The 19,329-nt window shown below is 47.7% G+C and overlaps 1 protein-coding gene across 10 annotated transcripts in view; it reads right to left on the reverse strand.

Moving 5' to 3' along the window:
• The window catches only part of LOC147624239 (uncharacterized), a 120,286-nt gene that overhangs the window by 15,364 nt on the left and 85,593 nt on the right, over positions 1-19,329 (reverse strand). For 5 of the 10 annotated variants that reach the window (XM_086819191.1, XM_086819190.1, XM_086819193.1 and 2 more), the window contains exon 3: positions 2,986-3,045. The exons of 1 other annotated variant lie outside the window; for it this stretch is intronic. In XM_086819191.1, coding sequence (XP_086675317.1) covers positions 2,986-3,045 — 60 coding nt within the window. The remainder of the gene's footprint in view (positions 1-2,985; positions 3,046-19,329) is intronic. 4 more of the 10 variants (XR_015269070.1, XR_015269069.1, XM_086819197.1 and 1 more) reach the window with 1 other exon arrangement.

The raw sequence follows: 19,329 nt of genomic DNA on the forward strand, positions 1-19,329 counted from the left end.
TTGTGGTAGGAACAATCATACTAAAAAAGACTACTATTCAAAGAAGCGGTGCAAACATTGTGAGAAAAACAACCACAATGAAAAGTACTACTAACATGAAAAAGCACATGCCAGCATCATTAGGGAGAAAGAGCAAATTGCTGCCATGATGAGTGAGCCTTTTGGAGTCCAAAGTTATGTATTGTGTTGTGCGGCGATCACTTGCGTGATATTTAGTTCTGTTTGAGTGATCTGATCTCGTGTGTACTCTAACCTTGGGACCCCATATAATTGGCATGAGAAACTAGGTGATGAGTCTAAGATTTATCCTTGACATAGAATGAGGTAATCCCTTGAGGGGAGATTCGTGTGACTCAAAGTCTTACATGTGTGTGAACCCACTCCTAGAGTGAGGAAGTATGTGTGTGTGTTTGTGTGTGTGAACCATTTCTTAGAGGGGTATCAAAAATATCCAGTATTTGTGTGAGTGACATAAGCAGTGATGCCAGGAGGCAACTTTTGTAACCTATAAAGGTGCTTGTACTTTCATTGAAATTATCAAGCATCATTTAGTAGTGTTATTCATTCTCTCTCTTGAGCATAGTGTTTCTCTCTCAAACTCTCTATCTCTATCTATATCTCTATCTCTATCTCTATCTCTGTGCAATGCCATAGCCATGTTCCCCTTTAAGCCACCATAGCTCAGTCTTGTACCAATAGTATTAAACAAGAAAAACCAGGTGGATCTGTGTTGCAGTTGTATCTACAACAAAAAGGAAAGCTTGAGTGGGAGCACTTAGGCCTCCCAAAGGTGAGGACCTGGGTTTGAATCTATCCAAGGCATCTAAATTCCAATATCCACTCTCACATCAAAAATAAATAAATAAATTAGCAGAATGGTGGTGTTTAGAGGAACTCTGACAGCCTATAAGCACAGTATGCTTGACAACAAGGAGGTTGGTGTACCAAGGTGACTCGATCATATGGGAATGTGCATAGGTGATGGGGCAACATACAGGGTTGAGTAGAGGGCAACAATAAGAAGACACACGATATAAGCTCTTCAAACACACTAGGATGATGATGTTTTTTATACCCACTTTTGGAGCTATCTCTATACTCTACCGGTTCATTTCATTTTACTTTGTACCCTTGAATCTTGATGATGTATCCAGATGATGAGGATGGACTATTTTGGTCTCGTAGGTCATTTTGGCCTTTTGCAGACGTTTAATACAGCTTTCTTTCTTTCACACACACACTCTCTCTCCCTCTCTCATACACACCCTGTCTCTCCCTCCCTCAAGGCTCATACATACACACTCTAGTCTCTCTCTCTCTCTCTCTCTCTCTCTCTCTCAACTTTCACTATATATCTATCTATCACTATATATATATATATAAAACAGACACCTCTAACACGCCTCTAATGTCTCTAAAAAATACGAGTCTTTCGAGGTGCATACCATACCCGCCTCTACCAAATGCCTCTGACGCCTCTAACAACCATGCTCCTGCCTGGCCACCTTTGGGAGAAAGAGAGGTGCTTATTTGAGAAGGTAAGAGTAGCCATGCACCCTACACCTCAATGGAGTCTGGGAGCCACTTGTAGGCTGGCACCTTCACCTACAAGGGTGGCCATACTTTCTTTGTAGGGTGCATACATGATGGGTGCCCCCTTTTTCACACAGATTAACCCAGGAGAATAGTAAGTGATCGAGATCCCAAGTTCACGTCAAGATTCTAGACTACACTCTTCAGAGAGGAGCCACACCCCATCTTAGTGGCAGCTTGGATATGGGAAGACACTTACACTCTTCACAGAATCACCACCTTTTTCAAAGAACACCAAGATGTGTTGAATGGACCTACAAGGATCTCCTAGGGATAGATCTAAACATGTGCACTCATAGAATTCCACTAAAAGAAGGAAGTCAGCCAGTCAAGAAGGGCATTTACCACATGAATCCAAAATATTCAAATGTGGTGATGAAGAAAGAGCTGGACAAGATGGAAGAGGCAAGCAGGTGACTTAGCCTACGAGCTTCTTCTGCCTCCTCATCTCAAAGTTCATAATGTATTTCATGTAAGCCTTCTAAAGAAATATGTGCCAAGCCCAAATCATGTACTTGATGTGATGAAATCCTAACCTCTTCAACCCAAGGGCGGCATATGGAACTCCAACCTGAAGAAATTCTTGATGTTCAAGAAAAGATTCTCAGGAATAGAATTCTCAGAGAATTATTGGTAAAATGGAAGAAGGCACGACTTTTATAAAGTGCCCGCCCTAGAATTAAAATAGTGTGAGCCAGCAAAGTATATTTTAACACAAACAACCTAAAACACAAAATGAAGGTCCTTACCACCTGTTCACATGGGCAATCCCAAGTTAGGCTTACACATTGCAAACACTAACAGCCCATGGGGGGTGGTCCCAGGCATTCTCGGGCCCCTATGGAATTGGAACAATACCCCATTCTCAATAGTTTATACTTGATATACTGGTAGTCTCAAGCCCCGTCTCAGGCACGAGTACCAAGACCCATTGTGCTCTTTAGAACTCACTAGGACTTTATCAAAACCAGTAAACATGGATTTTTATATCCCGCTGGTTGACCTCAACAGAAAAAGAGGCTATACATCCTCTTTGGCTGCTTGCCACAGTCGGTTCATATCTCCTCCTTGTCAAGAGACAAAAACCATTCTCGATCTAGTCGCTTACTGTGAAACCACGATCAAATCTTCTCCTAATCTAGTTGCCTACTGTAGATTAAAAGTACCAAAGTCATGCCGGACCAGAGGTTTCTGCACAAGAGCTCTTTAGAAGTATTGGTTCTCGTCAAAAACACAGCAAGAACAAAAACACTTGGTGCATCAAAAGTATCACCTCGTCATCATGCAAAGTCACTCTGAACAAAATTTTGGTGGTTTACTATACAAAAAATTGTGCTGAATTTTTTTTATAAATAGAATAAAAGAAACATTCTTTGGAACAAAAAGTTTTACCTTCTCAATTTGGAGAAGCTTGGTATGATAAAAAAAGCGTTCACGACTCATTGAATCTGCCTTCATCATTTTCCAAAATTTGCTTTAGAAGATTGACTTGTCAATATGTCATATACGGTAAGGCAAGAAAACTTTAGCACAACTAAAGATTATCATAGAGTACCTTTTCATTTAAAAATTGAAACACCCACATCTATGCAGGCAGCTAAGGAGGGAAAAAGGAATCCTGGCGTGTGGTTGCACCACAGCCATTTTTAGAAGACAATATATCAATAATTTTTTTTTAAATATCTTTAGCTACCTGCGTATAGTTCTCTCTCTCACACACTATACTTAGTATGTTCCAAGTGTGCTGAGCAAATGCAAATCCAGCCGTAGCCATGCGTGCGGCTACTACTTTTGGGAGTCTAGTAAGTCATAGGTGTGAACACACTCTTATTAAGAGAACATAAGATAGTGCCTTGGTGCCTATATAACGCCTTGTACATGGTGGAAGTATTATCATAATACAATCATTGCTGTGCAACAACTCTCTTTCTCTTGTGTGCATGTTATCACACCTCTCTCTCTCTCTCTTGTGTGCATGTTTTCCAGACAGTGTATCAGATGTCACATGATTGTAACTTTGGTCTCATAGGTCACTTTGGCCTTTTGACGACGTTAATATAACATTTCATTTCATTTCTCTCTCTCTCTCTCTCTCACCCATCCATATAACCAATAGCCGCATGCTTACTGCTATTATAAGCAAACTCATTCTGTGGGAGGTACCTTTCCCACTCAGACTGTCTCTTGGAGACATACGCCCTCAACATACCCTCCGTGACATGACCGAGATACAAGAGTTCCTACTTAAAGAAATCACATTTTGACATTGCATACAGCTTCTCTCGTCAGAGAATCTCTAAGACGACTTTGAGATGTTGTATGTGTTCTTCCAATGACCTACTATAAATCAATATGTCATCCAGGAAGACAACAATACACTTCCTCAGATATGGACGAAATAAATCGTTCATCATCTGCTGTAAGTAGCAGGAGCATTAGTCAACCCGAAAGGTAAGACTAAAAACTCATAGTGGCCATAGCGCATTCGAAACGCAATCTTAGGCACGTCCTCACGTTTAATCCTTATCTGATGATAGCCTGACCATAGATCAATCTTGGTGAAATACTTAGCACCCTAAAGACGATCCACCAAGTCATCCATCCTCGGTAAAGGATACTTGTTCTTGACAGTGAGCTTGTTCAAGCCTTTGTAATCCACACAGAAGCGCGTACTACCATCTTTCTTCCGTGACAGGAGAACGAGAACGCCCCATGGAGACTTACTAGATTGAACAAAACCTTTATTGAGATACTCTTGCAGTTGCCGAGCAATCTCGTCCTCTTCCCTCTGGCTAACCTATAAGGTTACCGGGAGACGAGATGGCTACCAAGCAATAGCTCAATCTCATGGTCAACACCCCGCTCGGGTGGCGGACCATCTGGTAACTCGTTAGGAAATACATCACTAAACTCTTTTAAAATATTGTCCAAAATTTGATGTTCTTTAGTACAACTATTGCTTGAGATAGAATTACACTCTAAAGCAGATGATCTTAACAAAATTTCAGAATTGAAAAGATCATAGAAACAACAAAAAGACACAGAATTTGGATCAAAAAGTGATTCATATATATCCTAGGCCAAAGCCTGAGTCGCGTTTACATCAAAAAATCCACGGGGGACATCACCCCGGATTACATAGAGTTCACCATCATGAACAAACGAGAGCTTATGAGTCCGATAATCTAACATTATCGTCTCGCTTTGTCAAAAAACCAGGACATTCCCAAAATCATATCCACCCTATCAAGGTTCATGATATGGAAGTCCAAAGCCTCCCGGTAGTCCTGAATCTGGACCTCCAGTTTAGGCACTGTTCGATCCCACACTTCCACGTCTGCACCCCAAGCAAGGTTGACCACATTCAGATGATCACTTGCCCCCGTGGGTAGCCGGAGTGTCTGTACCAAACGCGAAGAAATAAAATTGTGAGTAGAACCATTGTCAAATAGAATCAGCACCCTTTGGCCACCTACAGTTCCCTCAACCCAGAGGAGATCATGCCGACCAAAAGCAAATTCACTTATCTGACATCCACGGCAACTACTTGAGGCCAAATGATGAATTTCAACAGAAGAGATCAAAGAGTTACCGTGTAGTTCCGTAATATGTACCGAGGTCTTACCCCCTGAAGGCTTCTTCGGACAATCCCGATAGTGATGACCGAGCTGGTTGCACTCGAAGCACAAGTTCTCTTTCTTCACCTTCGCTAATTGTTCTTCGGTTTGTGGAGCGGATCTTTTCCTGCCTCTCGAGCACTTTTTGGGATTGTGCTGTGACGACTGACCATCCTGGGATGCTGCAACACTACCTCGTTTCTTGTCTTTAGAGGATTTTTGGTTCTTGCGTGCAGACTCACCCGCAGGTTCACCACCTCTTCTAACAGCAAGAGTGTCATCAAAATTCTTGGCATAGCGGTAGATGTTGTCCAAAGAATGAATACGGTTTTGTAGAACCTCATTCTAATAATCTGGAGGTAGTCCGAATAAATAAAGCATATACACCAACACATGAGGCTCCTCAAGGGCCTTACAATGATTCACCAAGTCTTTGAACTCCTGGGAATAGTTATCCAGGCTCTTCTTTCCCATCTCCAATTTGAACAACTTAAGAAAGTTTTCAATTTTGTTGATCGAGACAAACTGTTGCTTAAACACTTGCTGAAAATCAGCCCATGTTGTCGGCTTTTCACGAAGGTCCTTCCACCAGGCAAACGCCTTATGCTGAAGCAAAATTTGAATCTGACTAATATGCTGAGCATCAGTGTCAAGGTTGCATCGAAACGCAGTTTGGATATGATCCAAACGTTTGGAACGACTGAAACGTTCACTAACGTTTGGAAACGTTCACTTACGTTTGGAAACGTTAGTGAACGTGGGATTTTGATTAATGTAGGTTAAAAAATGAACGCACGTCAACATCACATTTTTTTTCTTCTGTTTCTTACGTGCGTGCGGCTCTCTCTCTCTTCGGCGGCGGGCGCTCGTGGGCTAGTCGTGTTGGGCTTCGCCGCTTCTCTGGTCGTGCTGGTCGTGCTCGCTCATCGCAAGTCAGTCTCTCACTCTCTCTCTCTCCCCCGCACAAGCCGTCAAGCTCAAGAGACTCCACTCTCTCTCTTTCTCCCTCTTGCACACTCAACTCTCTCTCTCTCTCTCTCTCTCTCTCTCTCTCTCCCACATGAGATTGTGCCAGCAGAGATGGGCGCTACACCGATAGTGACAGAGGCTCTATTCCAGACAGTGACATACTAGCATAGGCTATGGGAGCTTCCACTTGATAGATACCCCCGGCTAGCCCTGGAGTCCTCCAGACAGTTGACACTTGAGGGAGATACAGAGAGCTGGTATGCACAGGTAGGCACTTGGTTTGGCATGCACGGTATGCAGATGGAGGCACTCCCCCCCTTCCAGTACAACATAGAGGCCCCGTCATTTGCTCTCAGCCGCACAGAGCGGAACAAGGTTATCAGGAAGGACATTGTCAAACTAGATACTCAGAGGACATGGAGTGCACCTAGTCGTCCACTGGGGACGAAGATGGCCTTCTACAGAGATCATCTCCTATGCTGCCTGACAGAGGATGGGTTCATCATCCATCCATGCTACATGGACATACACCTATCCTTTGGGGTGAGATGTGCGATCGGCCAGATCCGCACCTAGCTGAGAGTGGAGACTGCCAGATATGGGCCTAGGGCGGCCACACCAAAGGATAGGATATGCCAACTCTGTCACACAGAGGCCGAGACAGAGGACCATTACATATGTCGATGCCCTGTATACTATGAGATTCGGGGGAGGTTCCACTGCCTCGTTCGAGCTGGGTTCAGACCACTTTCCAAGATCATGGACTTCCCGGATCAGAGATGCCTGGGACTTTTTCTTCTAGAGCTCCGCAGACACACGGAGTCCTTAGTGAGATCCAGATCAACTGTACTTGCTCGAGGACCAGCACAGAGAGCTCTCACCGACTTCTTCCATACCAGCACTCCGAGGGCTGATCCGCCCATCATACCCAGACCACAGGCTAGTGTAGGAGCTCAGCCGAGAGGTGTGACACTCAACAGAGCCACTGAGTTATGCAGAGCTCAACGCCCCAGACCCCATGGCCCTCGCCCATGGCCACGCCACCACAGGAAGATCCGGGCCATCATCTCCCATCATCGCAGGACCTTCCCGCGCCAGCTCAGTTTTACCACCTTGAGCACCATGTCACAGCGGCCCATGAGGGATGTATTAGGGTGATATTAGAGCTCTCTGCTCATGTACCTAGATCAGATTTTAACGTTCAAGATTTTTTGTTATCTTTCTTTATTACTATTTTGTACCCAGGATGATGTACCTCATGGATATGATGTAACCTTTTGGTCTCATAGGTCATTTTGGCCTTTTGAAGACGTTAATACAACTTTCTTTCTTCTTCTTCTTCTTCTTCTTCTTCTTCTTCTCTCTCTCTCTCTCTCTCTCTCTCTCTCTCTCTCTCTCTCTCCGCCCTACCCCACTTTTCTTCACACTGCTCTTCGCCATCTCCTCTCTCTTCGCACTGCCCACTTCGCTTCATGCACGCTGCTGGTGCTCTCTCTCTCTCTCTCTCTCTCTCTCTCTCTCTCTCTCTCTCTCTCTCTCTCTCTCCGTGGAGGACATTGAGGATATCCGCCATCGACCGATGAGAGACTTCTTTGGATAGTGATGTGTATGATGCTTACCTTTGTTGCTGGAGTTTTCCTCCCAGATGTTATCCATTAGGAGCTCCTAGTACCGTTCTTTTCCTCATAGGTTATTTCAGTTTCAGTTAGTTGTTTTTAGCTTTTCTTACACAGACATTGTATCAGATCCACCAATTGTTGTAACCTTTTTGGTCTCATAGGTCATTTTGGCCTTTTTGAAGACGTTAAGATATCATTTCATTTCATCATCTCTCTCTCTCTCTCTCTCTCTCTCTCTCTCTCTCTCTCTCTCTCTCTCTCTCTCTCTGTGCTGTTCGCGCTGCGCGCTGATGGTCTCTCTCGCTCTTTCGTTCGTTGCTCTCTCTCTCTCTCTCTCTCTCCCTCTCTCTCTCTCTCTTCTCTCTTCTCTCTCTCTCTCTCTCTCTCTCTCTCTCTCTCTCTCTCTCTCTCTCTCTCTCTCTCTCTCTCTCTCTCTCTGCTGTTCGCGCTGCGCGCTGGTGGTCTCTCTCGCTCTTTCGTTCGTTGCTCTCGCTCTCTTGCTGTTCGCCACTGCTCTTGCTCTCACGCTCTCGTTGTTCGCGCTGCGCACTGGTGGTCACCCTCTAGCTGCTCACGCTGCCAATGGCGTGACGTCTTTGCTCTCTCGCTGCTCGCGCTGCGCGCTGGTGGTCTCAACACCCTCTCGCTGCTCGCGCTGGTGGTCTGCGCACCCTTGCTGTGCTCCACCTGGCGCTGCCCTTCGTACCCACCCCCGCCCGAGCTGCCCTGCTTACACTGCGCACCCCTGCTGTACTGCGCTGCTGTGCTCGCGCTATGTTGGCCTGCTCGCGCTGTGCTTGCGCTGCCAGAAATTCTCTCTCTCTCTCTCTCGCTCTCTTCAAGTCAGGGGATCCCATGCTTCCTGGGAATTATCGTACCATCATGATTGGTCACACATTGGCTAGATTATATGCATCTATTCTTGAGCAGGAGTTGAGTAGATGGGCAGAGAGAGAGGGCATACGTGCATCAGGGCAAGCAGGGTTCAGGAGAGGTTTCTCCACTCTTGACCATATCTTGACACTCAGAGCTATTATTGAGGAGGGCAGATTATATGGCAGGAGGATTTATTGTTGCTTTGTGGTTTTCCGCAAAGTTTTTGACACAATACCGAGAGCCAGACTGATGCGCAGACTACAGGAGATGGGAGTGCCCCACAGAGCTGATTTGGGAAATCATGGCTTTATACACGACAGTTGTGGGGCAGGTACGTACTACTCAGGGTATATCTGAGATGGTTCACTCCACCTATTGGGGTGAAACAGGGCTGCCCCCTTTCTCCCACCTTATTTGGGATGTATGTGCATGAGGTTCGGACTATGTAGAGCGGGAGGGTGACAGAGGAGCACAGCTAGCAGGGACATGGATTCCGCTGTTATTGTATGCTGATGATATTGTGCTGATCTCAGATTCTCTAGAGGGGATGCAGCGTCATTTGGATGCATTGCACACGTTTGCACAGGCTGGATTGTCTGCTAACCTTGGTAAAACCAAGGTGATGGTGTTTAACACCACAGCACAGTGGGTTAGGAAGTCAATACCCACTTTTACATATGGTCAGGAGACAGTGGAGTATACAGATGCATATACTTACCTTGGTGTGGTTTTTAGTGGCCCACTATTTTCCTTGAGGAGAGCAGCGGAGACCAGATTGACCAGAGCTTATGCAGCATTGGGGAGACCAGAGAGGATGTGGTTCGCAGGTTCAGTTTCAGGAACCTCGAACAAAGCTCTGGCTCTTTGACACTTTGGTCACTTCAGCCATGCTGTATGGAGTGGAGATATGGGGACCCTCAGTGGATCACCACAGCCGAGCTGGTAGCACTGATGGATGGAGACGTATGGAGAGGCCCTTGGTTTCTATGATTTCCCGGATGATTAGGGCCAAGGCCTCCGTACCACACGATATTATCCGTGCAGACTGTCCAGTATATTATAAGATATGAGGCCGTTCTCACTGCCTGTTTAGAGAGGGTTTCGGACCACTTTCTAGAGTCATGAGATACCAGGATCAGAGATGCCTCGGATTATACTTGCTGGAGCTGCGTAGACATAGAGAGGGTCTCTTGAGAGGGAGGGATCAGAGAGGGAGAGACACCTACAAAGGCAGATTACAGACTTCTTTCAACCAGAGATTGAGCAGTCATGCCAGCTGGCATTGCAGCTAGCCCCAGAGTATAGCCGCACCAGAGGTACACTGATTGATCGGGCTATAGAGCTGGGGCGGTCCAGGCGCCCGAAGATGAGAGGCCCATCTCGACACCGGCGGAGACTACAACAGAGGATCGGGACCATACTAGCACGGCATGGGAGACGTCCAGTCAAAGTACTCACCATGGAGGACATTGAGGATATGCGCCATCGACCGATGAGAGACATCTTTCGATAGTGATGTGTATGATGGAGTTTTCCTCCCAGATGTTATCCATTAGGAGATCCTAGTACCGTACTTTTCCTCATAGGTTGTTTCAGTTTCAGTTAGTTGTTTAGTTGTTTTTAGCTTTTTTAGCTTTTCTTACACAGACATTGTATCAAGATCCACCAATTGTTGTAACCTTTTTGGTCTCATAGGTCATTTTGTCATTTCATTTCTTTTGTTTTCGTGAAATGGTGTTTTTATTATATGTAAAAATGTACATCAGTCACATGGCTCACACAGAACCTATGGCCCCAAACAAAACCCCACAAAAAAATCCTCTAAAGGATCATGACCATGCAAACCTATACACTAATAAGAAAGCCTCCTAGCCAAATAAGCATCCCAGATAAAAGCATCAAAGATGAGCGAGCCGAGCCGCCGTAGACCATAACGAAATAACATCTGCATCAAATAGCTGAGCTGAGAGAAGAGAAGAGAACTGCCAAAGCAGCAAACCGCGGATACGTAGAATGTGCCCATGTATTCCAGACAAGGAATCAAAGATGAACCCATTCCGTGTAGTCCAAATATGCAAAGTCCTGTCCATCTAAGGAAATGGAATATCACAAGATGACTGTCCGAAGTAATGACTTGAGGGCAAATCCCAAATATCCACTGATGAGCCGAAACAGTAGACCTCTCTACTGCCTCCCAAACGCGAGAGACAAAAGAACCAAATCTGACGGGCCCCTGGACAACTCATGAACAGATGCATAACTATTTCAGTGCATGTCGTGCAGAAGAAGCAAGAGGCCAATGTAATTTTACGACGGTTGAGCTGATCCCGTGTAGGTAACCCTCCCACCAACATCCTCCAAATGAAAACCTTACCTTGGTAAGGGAGTGTAGACTGCCAACCACGCATAAGAGTTTTCTGCCACCATGATTTAGACTTGTACAATCCCCACACCTTATTGGCCTTGGCTGAAACCCAATCTTTCTCTGATACGAGCTTATGATAGACCTGGTTAGCTGAAAGTGATATCAAGTCACCAGATTTACATAGTGCCCAATCAAGCCAAGGCTGATCTGCAGATGGCCGAGGCAATGGAGTAAAAGGCTCAACTGCATGCATGATGTCAACCCATAGTGGCTGAAATGTCCGAGGAACCTTAAAGTGCTGCCGAATACGACGAAACGAATATGGCCTGTCACAACCAGGTATCACAGCATCTCGGATTCTAACCAAGCCTAACCTGACCATGCGGTTGAGTCGTATGCATGAAGCATCTCTGTCTGGCCAAACAATGACACGCGACTCCACAAATGTTTCGAACTGCAAAGAGTTCAAAAGTAGTCTTTCATGACCAGGATCCCACCGAGTCAATAGTAGAACTTCATGCCAAGAAAGGAGAATATGCGATAAAATGTGAGATGAGCGAATACGGACAAGATGAGCCGCATTCACAATGTCCCACCATGAAGCCTGCACACGTGTCCGTCCATGTGACAATCCCTTCAACTCAATCAAGTCACGAGCCATGAATACCCAAGGCTGCTCCTGCAAACACATATCCTGAAAAAGCGCCCACCTACGCGCCACCATATGCAAGCGGACATCCAGTAAAGCAGCCCCACCCATTCTTTTGGGCGTCGTAATGTGATTCCAAGCTATCCATGCTTGACCCATAATATTTCCTTGCCTCTTCCACAACATAAACCGAATGGGAGCAACCAAACGGAGAAGAGATTTGTGCGTCCAAGGTAGAAAAGGCAAAAAATAGGAAATCATGCTAAGCATAATAACCTGAGCTACCTTAACCCTCACGTGCATAGGCCACCCTTGAGCTTTCCAATACACAAATTTATCCGAGATCCGAGCAGAAATCCAAGCAAGAAGCGCTTGGGGGTCCACATCCACACCCACCGGATACCCAAGATGACGAACAATGTCTCCTGTATGCACCACACGGCCTTGCCACCCTAATGCCTCAAGATCAAATTCCGTGCACACAATGAGGGCTGATTTTGTTGAATTTATTTTCAGCCCAGAAGCCAATGCAAAATTATTCCAAGCTTCCATTGCTCGATCTATATTGGCTTTTTTGGCCCTGAGAAACATAAAAGTATCATCCGCAAGGGCTTGAGCAACCAATTGCTTGCCATGAGGGAGATGCAAACCAACCACTTCACCATGCGATGCCATAGCATGCATGAGACCTGGTAAAACACGCCAAAACATTGGTGGGAATTGTTTCACTTCAACCCAAACTGGGCAAGCCTGGCGCAACATATCTTGGTACTCTGCCATAGGCTTCCACGGAACCACATGAACCAACTGCCCATCCAAAAAGAGTGGCACCTGCTCCAAGACTACCCTACGGGCTTTCGAAGTGCGAAAAAGTATTTCATAAAAGCCTCTCGGACCATCATAAATCTCCTCAAGTGCCTCAGGCGACACCAAGCGGCCCAACCATGCTCTAAGACGAGGCAACAATGGAATACGCCCAGTAAAGAAGAAGATAGCAGCACGATCATGAAAATCTGCTAGCTGTTGTAGCAACAAAGGAGTCTCCATGCATACATCAGCCACACCACCATTATCTACTGCAGCCATTTGCACGCTATTTGCCTTCACATATTCTTGCAGAAGCTCACCAGTGATCTGCAGCAAACGTGCAAACTCCGGAGAAGGTACCTGAGAACTTTCCTCTGCATTCTCTCCAACATTCACCGGAGTGTAGCTTGCATCAACATCAAGCCTTTGACGTTTTTGTTGCTCCGAGGCATCTGAAGCATAACCCACATCCTTCTCGATCATCTCCTCAATAAGATCCATGTTAAGGCTATTGGCAGCCATGCCACCAACAGCAGCAGCCGGGTCATCCAAATCCATTTACAAAAGCAAAGAAAACCCGTTCTCTCAAACCCTAATTCAGCACCTGCAAACCCTAATTCAGCACCTGCAAACCCTAAATCAGTAGCTACAAACCCTAAATCCAACTTCTCTCTCTCTCTCTCTCTCTCTCTCTCTCTCTCTCTCTCTCTCTCTCTCTCTCTCTCTCTCGTGCGTGCTACGCGCTGGTCCTGCCCTGCTCGCGCTGGTGGTCTTCTCCCTGCTCGCGCTGGTGGTCTTCCTGCCCTGCTCGCGCTGCGCACCCTGGCTGTGCTGCGCCTGGCGTTGCCCTATTCGCGCTCTGCTACCTATCTCTCTCTCTCATTAAAATAATCTCTCTCTCTCTCTCTATCATTTTCATTTCTCTCTCTCTCTCTCTCTCTCTCTCTCTCTCTCTCTCTCTCTCTCTCTCTCTCTCTCTTGCGCTCCCTCTCTCGCTCCTCTCTGCCAGTGGGAAGCACTGCAGAATAATCTCAAGGAATGGCTCCGAGTCTCCAAGAGAAGCTCAAGGCCCTCGAGACGGCAATGAAGGCACTAATCAAGGAGAACAAGAACACATCTGATTCCAACCTTAATGAGGTGGAGAACAAGTTACACCGACACATCATGGCCCTTGAAGTACGGGTCAGGGAACTTGAACAAGAGAACACGGCACTCAAGGAGGAGGTGAGTGCACTGAAAGTGGAACTGGTAGCCGTCAAGAACACCGAGAAGGAAGAAGGGCCCTCTCTAAACAGGCAGTGAAAACGGCCTCGTATCTCATAATATACTGGACAGTGACATATGTAATGTAACTCTATCTCTGGCTCCATCTGGCGGCACAGCTGACGAATCCTGGCCTCAGCTGGTACTCCTCTAAATCTGCGAGTCTCAATCTCTAGCTGGTGTGAGGATGTGCGCATCTAACCAATAGCACACCGTACCCCATGAGAAAGATGAGCTTGAGCTTGAGAGAGCTTGAGAGAGAGAAAGAGCTTGGGAGATAGATAGAGCCGAGAGAGAGAGAGAGAGCTTGAGAGAGCTTGAGAGCTTGGGAGATAGATAGAGCCTTGAGAGAGAGAGAGAGCTTGAGAGCTTGGGAGATAGATAGAGCCTTGTGAGAGAGAGAGCTAGAGAGAGAGCTTGAGAGCTCTTATACAAGGGCCAAGCCAGGCTCTAGAGACTAGCATGGAGGTGAAAGCCTAGGCCCTAAAGGGATCCAAGGACCAAGGCCATGTGGCCCATCATCTTGTAACCGACGGATAGCTCTCTCTACCATCGAGGCGGTAAAGAAAGTAGAGGTGGTGGTAGGACGGGACTCTTGTTGTTGTGGTATGGACGGTTGCTGAGGGATATGGTAGAGGCTCTTTGCATGTGTGCCATGTGTGTGGATCCTTAATCGGGGTACGAGGGCGAGGCTCTCTCATCCTGTGCCATGCAGTGGCTGTATCTCTGCTCATGAGTAGGTGGTATATATCCTAGTACTGTGTCTCCTCATATGCACGCCTCTTACTGCGTGTGAGGGTCCTTATCTGTCGGCTCGCCTGTCTTTGTGTAATGGTCCTCAGTGCTCTCTGGGCACGGAGGTGTCTATAGCTCTCTGCACTCATCATCATACCACCAATTCTGGGGCATGCTCCCAGATCTATCTGTGTGTGCAATGTGTGTATGATGGGGGGGTGGCAGCCGTATGTAGTAGAGATGACATCTGAGTGGTGAGTGTGTCTAGAGGTGACAGGGGATCCATTTGGAGTAGCCCGTCGTATACATGATGCTCATATATGTCTGCCAGGTCAGGGGTGAAGTAGAAAGTGGTATGCGATGCCTGTGTGGGCTGTGTGGGTGCTGGTGTGGAGCTCGCTAGCAAGAGGTACGTGTGATCTGCACCGATAGGACAGGGGGGGGATGGTGAAAGATGTCACTGCCTGTGTGGTCTCCATGGACCCCATGATGTAGTCCACTGTGCTGCCTCCCCCTGACCGTGGAAAGCATGTCAGTGCTCCCGAATCCTGCCGCTATCTCATCCCATTATAAATAACGAGATGGCGTCGGGCTCCCAACTCAAGTAAGTGATGACCATATCTGGTGTTATCCGGCCCCATGTCCTCTGACACCCTGCAAGCTCCCGTGTCCTCCACCTCTAGTGTGTGCATCACCTGGGGGTGCTCAAAATCATAAATGTCGCACTGTCGGCTCTGTGTCCGTGCATTGAAGTCCCCCATAAGGAGTACTTCCCCCAGGTTGGAGTAGTGTATGATCTCGTCTGAAAGGGCTGCATATGGTGACTCTCCCAGTGGCCCTATGTCCTCCTCCTCTCTACTTTCCTCCTCTACTGTCATGGCATATCTTGATCCTCTAGGAGAGAAGTAGCATACAGCAATGTATAACACCCTGTCTGCCGAGAGCTGCAGTCTGATCAACATGTATCTAGCCTCCTGGTCACGTGCTACCACCCGTAGGCGCTCATGTAGCTCTCGCCTGAAGAGTAACGCTATACCTCCAGATCCTCTCGATGTGCTCTGCTGTGTGGTCCCCCTGTGTGTAGACTCCCACTGATAACCCTCTACTTTGGGTAGCCCCCTCTCTGGGCTCTGGTGTGTGTCTGTAAATAGTATGATGTCCCGTCCCTCCATGACCTCCTCCATCCTCCCAGGATGTGTCCAAAGTGCTCCATTGCAGTTCCAAACTGCTATATGTATCTGTGAATCTGAATCCTCCATAGCCGATGTCCCATAGGCCGCCTGGCGCTAATCGGTGGCCTTGCCATCGATGATGACACAACCATCGCGATAGAATACTTACTCTCTTGCCCTCTTTCCGGGCCTGTAGGACTCTCGGCATGCATGTTTTCCTGTGTTCTATCTGCATCTTCGTAAGGTCGTCATCTAAATAGATGGGATCTCCCTGTAATCCTCGTAGAATCACCCTCTTCCTCTTGAAGGTGGCCCTCTCTGTCTCTCCTACAAACTGTAGGATGAGGGCTCGCTTGCGTGTTGAGTCTTTCCCGGCTCTCCATGTTTTGGTGAAGGGGAGAGGGTGCTCTTCCCTGTAGCCGAGCTTCGTGCATAGAAGCTGTCCATCTTTCTCGGAGTGGAGTCGGGTGTCTCGGCTATACCTGTGACTCGAATGTTGAGGCGGCGGGCCTGCCTCATCTTCTCCTCTTCAATGGTGGTGTGAATGATTTGGTGTTCTTCCCTTTGAGTCTCCTCCCTCACCTCTTTACGGATGTTCTTCTTCACCACTTCAACCCATCCTGATTGCTTGGCTTCAAGTTTCCCCTCCATGTCCTTTGTGATCTCCTTGGAGATCTCTTCTTTGATGGCCGTGAGAGTGTTGCCATTGATCTCAGGGTTTTAGACCACTTTCTAGAGTCATGAGATACCAGGATCAGAGATGCCTCGGATTATACTTGCTGGAGCTACGTAGACATAGAGAGGGTCTCTTGAGAGGGAGGGGATCAGAGAGGGAGAGACACCTAAAGAGGCACATTACAGACTTCTTTCAACCAGAGATCGAGCAGTCGGGCCAGCAGGCATTGCAGCTAGCCCTAGAGTATAGCCGCACCAGAGGTACACTGATTGATCGGGCTATAGAGCTGGGGAGGTCCAGGCGCCCCAAGATGAGAGGCCCATCTCGACACCGGCGGAGACTACAACACAGGATCAGGACCATACTAGCACGGCATGGGAGACGTCCAGTCAGAGTACTCACCATGGAGGCCATTGAGGATATCCGCCATCGACCGATGAGAGACATCTTTGGATAGTGATGTGTATGATGCTTACCTTTGTTGCTGGAGTTTTCCTCCCAGATGTTATCCATTAGGAGCTCCTAGTACCGTACTTTTCCTCAGTTGTTGTTTCAGTTTCAGTTAGTCGTTTAGTTGTTTTTAGCTTTTCTTACACAGACATTGTGTATCAGATCCACCAATTGTTGTAACCTTTTTGGTCTCATAGGTCATTTTGGCCTTCTGAAGACGTTAATATATCATTTCATTCTCTCTCAAGGCCTACTACCTAGTACCTAGAGCTGAGGCTCTAGCCTCTCCCTCTAGGCTCTATCTATCTCTCTCTCAAGCTCCTTTTCCCTCTCTCAAGCTCTCTCTCTCTCTTTAGACTTTGCCACTTTGGCAATGAAGTCGGGAGGAAAGGAAAAGCATGACGCTTTTGCCTTATACACCACCACCGGCGGTGAGAAACCCAGCGGATATTCGGGGTCATGGAAATGGACGTGTAACTTTTGCAGGAAGGGTTACACAAGTAGCGTCACAAGGCTCCTTGCACATGTGTCCAAGCTTGGTGGGGAAGTGGCGCCGTGCAAGGAGATTCCCCAAGAAATTGCGGATGGTATAGTGAAGAAGTACTCGCTCATCCGCAACCAAGGCAAAGGTGGATGTGGGGGAGCTTCCATGTCCGGTACCTCCGCATCCGTGACTCCTTCGCCCATCCCATCCGGCTCCGGCTCTATCTCAAGCGGTTCCAACTTCCAATCAAAGAGGCCAAGGGAGAAAAGCTCTCAGGTTTTGAGGCAAACCGCCATCGGTGCAAACATTAACAACCTCACCTATGTGAAGGCGAAGATGAAAGCCGCGAATGAGGAGATTGCACGCACAGTGATAGATTGCAATCCCTCCTTCAATGTGCTCAAGGTTCCACAATGGCACAAAATGGTGAAGGCCATTGCAGAGGTGGGGCCATCCATGGTGAATGGCATGGTATCACCTACCATGAGATGCGCACCACCGCGCTTGATGATGAGAGGCAAAGGATCAACGACAAACTCACACCCGTGCGGGAAGGATGGGCGAAGTATGGTTGCTCTATCCTCTCCGATGGATGGAGTGATCGGAAGGAGAGAGGTATCATGAACATCCTTGTTTCATGCGCTCTTGGCACATACTTTCTTACGCGCCGTGGATACCGGAAAGGCGGGGCAAAAACATCGGGGGACTTTATCTATTGTCACATCCGGCAAGACATCATAGAGGTCTGTACTATGTACTATGTTCAAGCTTCTAACTTTTAAGAATGTCATTGCATTTATCAAATTGCCATTGTGTTACTTGTAGGTCGGACATGAAAATGTCATTCAAGTCAGCACGGACAATGCATCCAATTGCCGCAAAATGGGGCGCTTGGTAGAGGCGGAGTTCCCATCCATTGTATGGACTCCTTGTGCCTCCCATTGTCTAGACCTTTTTTTTTTTCCGAGAAAAGATCCTTTCATTAGTTATAAAAAAGCCCACTGGGCTACAAAACCCCTCTCCTGCTCATAAGAGGGTAGAGCAGAGATCCAATCAAGGCAGCTAGGGAGACTCTCCCTAGGTGCAGAAAAGTACAAATAAAAGTACAAATAACTGAGAGGCTATATCATACAATAGAAGGGGGGGAAATCCAAACAGGTGGCCTGTAGTGCCAGCGGGGGGTACCCGCGTGTAGAGTATAGAAAGGGCCGCTGCGCCAAGTGGTGTGGAAGGCCTGGCGCCGCAAGATCGCTCGATCCGAGTCACCCCGGATGCGGTCATACTGTCCTCGCAGGGTGTGGATCAACTCCTGCCAGATAGCCCGAACAGTCTCTGCTGGTGGCTCCAGTCTCCCCTTAAAGGCCCTAAAACAACGGGCTCTCCAGGTGAACCATATGGTGAGGTTGCTGAGGAGCTCCCATCGTAAATCCATCTCCTGTGTCCAACCGGCTGTCGAGAAATCCAGTGAAGGAACAAGGCGAGGCTGGCCCCCAATGCATCTGATGGCCTGGCTGCCCTGCTCCGTCTCGTATCCCAGAGCTGGCCCTGACGAAGTCGACCAAGCAGCGGCCCCCCACGTATACATGCCCTCTGGAGAGAGGGGGGCCAAAATGCGCAGCATCCTCAGCCACATCTGCTGCGCCCGTGGACAGTCCCATAGGCAATGTCTCTGTGTCTTCAATGGGTGGCCGCATCGGACGTAGGCCGGCGAAAGGCCACTGAAGACAAGCCAGGTGCCAACTGCAGAGCCCCTGTGGGCAACCAGCCACTAGAAAGCCGAGATCCTGCGTGCCTGTCTGCTAGCCCAGAGCCTGGTCCAAAAATCCTCCAGGAACTCCTGTGAGAGTCCCTGAAGCCGCCAGTGCTCCGATGCAGCTGGAAAAACCGTCCTCCTCGCAGTCAAAATATGCCTCCCCAAACGAACAGTGTACAGGAAAAAGGTGATCTCTGTGGCCTCGGGGGACGCATAGGGATCATGCCACTCGTACTCGCCAGGGTCCCACTGGAGCCGGGCCAAGGGGCGCGTAGCATATGCCCATATGCGCCAATCAGAG

Source organism: Cibotium barometz, chromosome 25, assembly GCF_041138505.1.
Source record: "Cibotium barometz isolate CiBa-2024 chromosome 25, ASM4113850v1, whole genome shotgun sequence".
NCBI lineage: Eukaryota > Viridiplantae > Streptophyta > Polypodiopsida > Cyatheales > Cibotiaceae > Cibotium > Cibotium barometz.